The following is a 7,252-nucleotide window of genomic DNA, read 5'->3' on the forward strand; positions in this document are numbered from 1 at the left end:
AGGGGGGGGGGGGGGTTTCTTAAGGAAGGGATAAGTGACAATCATATGTTCACTTTCTTGGTATGTTTGTGCTATGACTTTTTTCAAGGAATTGGATAGTTCGTATTCTTTATGTGTATAAAGAAACTAATTGTCATATCCATAGATTAGCGAACTATGCGTTTTCATACTTTGGTTTTTACTCTCCAAACTTTGTTGTTTCTCTTTTGAGAAATGATCTTCAAAAAATTTCATGTACTAAAAAAATATGTTTGTAAATTTTTTAAAATTTTAATAAAATAAGGGAAGCTTTTGCCTCTGTTTTCTACCAAAAAAATGTGGAATAGAGTTTATGGCATAAAATGCAATCTCCATGTAATATGTATGTGTGGCTGATGTACATTATATATTGACAAATCTCGAAATGTGGGGATGGTCATAGATTCATTGACTATGAAAAGTATTAGGATATGGAGAATCGGAGATCGACAGAGATTGACGATGGAGATGACAAACCCAAGAATATGTAAATTATGAAGATTGAGAAGAATCTAGAAGATATAGTTTAGGAATAGGGTTTTGTGCAAAAAAACCCTCCAAATAATTTTTTTTTGCAAAACAACCCTCTACATCCAATAAATGCAAGTCAATACCATAATCTTTAAAGTCACCTGCAATATAACCCTCCTTTGTATCGATGACGTGGCAGCCGTTTATTTCGTTAAAAAACATCACGGTTGTAAAAAAACGACACCGTTTTGTTTCAGTTTAAAACAACACGAAATTTAAAAATCATGTTGTTTTATAGATAAAAACGACATTCCCCTTCACCTTTTAATAAAACTTAATTTGGGGAAAAAAATCAAAATTAGGGTTCATCCTTATGAATATTTCAGGTTTATCGATTTCAGATAACACAACCAAGTTTCTCAATTTCAGATTATCATTATCATACTTCTCAAATTAAAAAAATTTCTCCAGTAGTGCTCCCAGACAGCTCTCGACAACAAAAAGACTTACGTGAATGGATTTTACACATTGGACACACCAACATATTCAGAGAATAACCATTCTGGGATCTGTGCAAGGACCGAACCCGTCTCGTGGAGAACACGAACCAGATCATAATCCGGGTTTCTTGTAGACCAACTATCCTTTGATTGGAGGATATGGGTTTCTCAGGCAACGACATTGAAGTGGGATTCAGATTGGGTTTGGGTCTAGGAGTCGGAATTGGAGCTTAAGAAGAGCTAAACCGGTTAGGAGGAAGAGTTAAACCTGGTCGAGGTGCAAATGAAGAAGAAGATCCGAGAACTCTACCTTGGCCTTTGAATTTACTAAAGGAAGATTTTTTCATGAATCCCTTTAGCCTATCTTTCACCATTAAATCATGATTAACTTCTACGACGATGAACCCTCATACATCTCACGAAACCATCTCTCCTTTTTCCCCCAAATTAAAGGATGAACCCTAAAGGTGAAGGGGAATGTCGTTTTTGTCTATAAAACAACATGATTTTTAACTTTCGTGTTGTTTTAAACCGAAGCAGAACGGTGTCGTTTTCACAACCGTGATGTTTTTTAACGAAATAAACGGCTGCCACGTCATCGATATAAAGGAGGGTTATATTGCGGGTGACTTTAAAGATTATGGTATTGACCTGCATTTATTCGATGTAGAGGGTTGTTTTGCAAAAAAAAATTATTTAGAGGGTTTAGAATACTTGTATTTATCTAAATATATTATTTACATTTATTATTATCTTAGTTTATGAAATTTATCTCTATATAAGAAAATATATCTTGTACAATTACATTCATAAGAGTATAATATTAATTCTTTTTAAATATCTTTGAGTTCTTACTCTCATCAAATCTATTATGGTAGCAGAACCAAAATCTTTGATGACGTTTATAATTCCATTACGTTAACTTCCGCAAAAGAAAAAAAAAAATTAAGTTTCTCTTCTTTTTTTTTTTTTTTTTGACCTTCCTCCATTGCTTCTTTTTTTTAACTTTGGAGTCTTTTCTTTCTTTTTATTCTAATTGTGAGTTGGTAATGAGATTTATCCAAACTCCATCCACTATTAAAAAAAAAAAAAAAAAATCTGGTATTTTGTTTTCACACACACGTGAGTGTGTTGTCTTGTGTGGCCATGATTTGGTTGGTGGTGGTGACTATGAATATTAACCAAGACGTATGGTTGTGTTCGGCCTGTTGGCCAAGTAAAAAAAAAAGATTGGTGATTGTCTCTTGTATAAGAGATTTGGGCATAATAGCACATGTTTGTGCTACTTTACGTATTGTCATGTGGTTTCTTTGTTTTACTTCGACGGAGCCACGACGATGACTTCGACGGATACGATGTTGATCCGGTGATGATGAATTCGAATTCGACCATGACTACACAAGTTTCTTTATGAACAAAAAGTTCGAAAAACGATCCAAACTTGTGTTTTATAAATCGATAGAGATTGACTCTATGGCTGAGTATAAATGCCACGAAAATGACTCTACGACTAAGTATAAACGCCGTTGATGACCCTACGACCGGGTATAAACGTTGATGACCTAACGGCTGGGTATTGTAACTACATTGAACCCTATGATTGGATATAAACGTCGATGATGACCCGACGGCCGGGTATAAAGCCATTATTTTGAAGACTTGTCCAATCTCACCCGTGTTACCACGTATGAGCTTGCTGGAGGGTATTGGGATATGGAGAACCGGAGATCGACCGAGATCGACGGTCGAGATGACAAACCCAAGAATATGTAAATTATGAAGATTGAACAGAATCTAGAAAATATAGTTTAAGAATATTTACATTTATCTAAATATATTATTTACATTTATCATTATCTTAGTTTAGGAAATTCATCTCTATATAAGAGAATTTATCTTGTACAATTACAACCATAAGAGTCTAATATTAATTTTTCCTAAACACCTTTGTGTTCTTACTCTCATCAAATCTATCAAAAAGAGATGACATTTGTGTCGGAGTTTGCGGCTATGCCAATGAGACTTCACCATGATTTTGAAATTCTTATAAAATTTGAAATTCAAAATAATGCACAATAATATTCAGCAGTCTCGTTTCAAATTTAAAGTTTAAGTTTTACTTTTTAGGGTTAAGGGTTTAAATGAAGAGTTAGAACTTAGAAGTTTGAATTTAACTACTCTCTTTATATGACAATACATGGTTTTTTTGAATTGTTTTCTTGTATCACACAATAGATGATTTTCTGTATATGTTTATCAATTAATACTAGAAAATTATAAATTTCAAGAATCATTGACTGAGAATTTAAAACTTTGATGAATTACAATTAGTTAAGTTAATAACTATGCAAATATGTTATTATGAATAATAATGTATTTATTGCTAAACATTAAATATTTTTTTTAATTTATGTGAAAGTCTTAAAAATTCATCTATTCTAATAGAGAGAGAGTATACTGTAATATTAAATCTAGTTATTACATAAAATCTCTTTGTTATATAAGTCGTTTTCGTAATTATTAATAACGTTGCGGCCATATTGCCCAAGTCCAATTTTCATTTCAATATCATCCACAAACGAAAAAACTGGAATGGTAGTGAAACCCAAGTTGGACATGACCATTCATTCAAATTTCAATACAAAAAACCAAATCGAACTGTAGTTTGTGTAATATCGTTTAGTGAATTTCATTATTTTTTACATTAATTAATTCTGATTTTTATTTTTAGATGTAAATCCTGAAATTTAAAATAATTTTCTGCAGTTCAGTTTAGAATTGATGGTTTACATTTAACTTTTAGGATTATAAAACTAGGAATTAAGACTTCAAGGTTTAAATTTGGACTGTTTTGATAATATTAATAGCGGTATTGCCCAATTCTCATTTTCTATATCATCTAGAAAGAACTGCTGAAATAACTAAAAAGCAATGGATATGAAAGTTTCGAAAATAGTTTTGCGTTTACTTTGACCTTGACTAGTCAACGTTTTTGGTTATAAAAGCATCCTCTGTTTAACTCTAATCTACAACCGAACAAAAAAGACGCAACTATGTCTTCGTGCGCCACTTTCATCTTCCTTGTCCTTTTATCCATTCTCACTTGCTTCAGAGCTTCAGCGCAAAACCTTTCTCTGTTATACTATTTTTGTCCAAACACGACAACGTATTCAAGGAACAGCACTTACGACACCAACCTCAAAACAGTTTTGTCTTCCTTCTCTTCCAGCAGCGCTTTATACTCCATCGGGTTTCAAAACGCCACAGCGGGTCAAGCTCCCGACAGGGTCACAGGACTTTTCCTATGCCGCGGAGATGTCTCGTCAGAAGTTTGCCGTAACTGCGTCGCCTTTGCAGTCAACGAATCCTTAACTCGGTGTCCGAATCAGAGAGAGGCCGTGCTCTACTACGATGAGTGTATGCTCAGATACTCTCACCGGAATATTCTTTCGACCCTTAGAACCGATGGTGGATATACGTTGCCTAACCTCAATAATATGCCACTTGACCAACAAGACAGGTTCAGAGAGTTGGTTTTGTCCACCCTGAACCAAGCAGCAAACAAAGCCGTGGATAGTTCCCGAAAATTCGAAGCGAGAAAAACCAATTTTACTGCATTGCAGACTTTGTACGGACTTCTTCAGTGCACTCCTGATTTGACGAGACAAGACTGTTTGCGCTGTCTGCAAACGTCCATCAATCAGTTACCAACGGAAAGAATTGGGGCAAGACTTCTTTTGCCAAGCTGTGGTTCAAGATACGAGCTTTACCCGTTTTACGACGAATCCGCCGTTAATTAGAACGCAAACCACCACCTGATGTGACTACACAAAGCATCGATGAAAACTATTTAGATATCATATGCAGTTAACCTCCACCGCTCATTTTATTTTAATGTAGCAAATAATGTTATGCTTCTATATAAGTTTTAGGAGAAACCCACGTTTCCACTTTTGTGATTTCATGTTTGTATAAATTGAATAGTAAACAGTAAATAAATGCAGATTGAGGTTTTCTAAAGAAAAGTGTTTTTGGGGCATTTTCGTTTTGATACTAAGATTTGTGTGTGTCTCCTTGTGTCTCCTAGTATGTTCAATTAACCTTATGCAATTGTAGTACTTAAGGTGTCAATCCAAATGGGATGTTGCTACCATTCAAGATGCAATCAAGAAATCACAAGTTAAGCCAATTCAAAAAGAGTGTTTTTATGTCTAACAATCCTAGAGTGATCAGAATGCAAAACGGAAATTAGTCACAGAACTAGAAACGAAAATGTATGACAAGAAGCGAACAAGAATAAGTGAAACCGAAAACGATTCTAAGCATGAACAAACGAAACAGTCTTAGGAATGTAATATCAATCAAAAAGATAAAAGTCCTAAGGATGGGGGTAATTGATGTCGGTGGAGTATCCTAGTCTATAGAGTGTTTAAAATGCCACAAGAAAACTATCCCTAAACAATGAACATCATGACTTAGCTAATTCAATCTCTTGACAGAAGCTACTTAGACACAACCACTTCCAAACCTAGCTCTCGCTAGAGAAACATGATCAAGCGTGGCATGACAAACAAGTTCATTCACGTCAACAAACATCCTAGACAACTAATCTCTTAGGCTGGGAACGTAAGTCTCTAGCACTAGTTGGTCAGACATTTCATCAAACAAATTTTGGGTGCGGAAATGTCTAAGACCTAGTTCCAATTGAACAGAGAGAAACTAGTATTTCTAACTCTAGTCCAGAAGGGATCATACAAATCAAAGCTTAAACACCATACATCCTAAGATCCTCCACCTAGTCTATCCCATCCCTAAGAACCTTAACACTACTCAGATCCGGAAATCATCACCAAAGATACAAATCCAGAAAACATTGAACAAAGCATTCTTATATAGATAAAAATGAGATGAACAAGTTTGTACAAGAAATCAAATGCAAAAACTCAATGAATTAAAAGATATTTGGATACAAAGTCTCCGAACGTTTTTGGAGGCTAGGTAGAACCTTAAGAACAAAATGAGATAAAAGATAAGATGTCCCCCGGGACAAAGACTTAACAAAATGTATTGATAGTAAAAAAAATGTGTGAATCCTTAAAACTTAAAACGACAAGATAGAACGTCGGTTCGGGAATCTCCTGAAGCGTGTAAGATGGAGCACCTTCCTGTCATGCGTGATTTTGTCGATGTGCAACCAGTGGCTCGATTGGCGATTCGAGAATGGCTCGAGTGATGTTTTCCCGACTGGTGACCTGAGAATGGTTCGGGTGATGCGTTTCCGACTGGTGACCTGAGAGTGGCTCGGATGATGCGTTCTCGACTGGTGACCTGAGAGTGGCTCGGGTGATGCGTTCCCGACTGGTGACCTGAGAATGGCTCGGGTGATGCGTTCCCGACTGGTGACCTGAAATTGGTTCGGATGATGCGTTCCCGACTGGTGACCTGAGAATGGCTCGGGTGATGCGTTCCCGAATAAATTTTACATTTTATTCAAAAAAATAAAATAAAATAATAATAATAAATAAAACATTTCATAAGAAACCCGTATAATTTCTGATTTTTCGTATTAGGCGCTAACCCACTTAAAATGAATGATTAGCCCGCTTAACAATATTTTAAACATGATAAAAACCTACACTTAATAAATTACAATCTATACAGTATATGCAAAGTGTCTTAAAACATAATGAAAAGCTAGATGTAATTAAAAATTGCGTATCTGAAATACTACAATAATCACATTTAACGACCATATAAACTAGTGATCGATGCATCGTTAGTAGATACTGGGACAGACTTTCTCGTATCTGAATTAAGCGGGTTGTGGGTCTAGTAAGATCGAAAAATCCTGGTCGCTTGGGCAGTGGTAAAGTCATAGTCTTGGTAAAATTCATAGTGTTACTAGAGAGCATCATCAATATGGTTGAAGAGTTAAGACGGTTTACGGGATCTTTCTGAACACATAATAGACCAAGATGGATGCATCAAACCACTTCACTCTTTCTGGCAGTTATATACGATAACTGGATCCACGAGGTCTAATGCTGTTCTGTAATTCCAAAGCCTCCAGGCATATAATATCAATCTATCAATTGCAACCATAGCTTAAGCATAACCTAGACTTCTTTTGAAGTTACATATGAGACCAAGTCATGTGAACCATCCATCCCATGGAAGCTGTTATAGAATTGGCCTCACATAGCATATTCGGGAGACATTTAACCGCTGGAATCCACAAAAAATAATTAGTATGTGTGGCTGTT

General features: G+C 35.5%; 1 protein-coding gene across 1 annotated transcript; it reads left to right on the forward strand.

Moving 5' to 3' along the window:
* LOC104704347 (putative cysteine-rich receptor-like protein kinase 9) lies at positions 4,004 to 5,028 on the forward strand. Its single transcript, XM_010420454.2, has one exon. It carries the CDS (start codon positions 4,043 to 4,045, stop codon positions 4,787 to 4,789), a length of 747 nt encoding a protein of 248 aa, XP_010418756.1. The 5' UTR covers positions 4,004 to 4,042; the 3' UTR covers positions 4,790 to 5,028.

The sequence above is a fragment of the Camelina sativa genome, chromosome 7 (assembly GCF_000633955.1).
Source record: "Camelina sativa cultivar DH55 chromosome 7, Cs, whole genome shotgun sequence".
In the NCBI taxonomy this organism is placed as follows: Eukaryota; Viridiplantae; Streptophyta; class Magnoliopsida; order Brassicales; family Brassicaceae; genus Camelina; species Camelina sativa.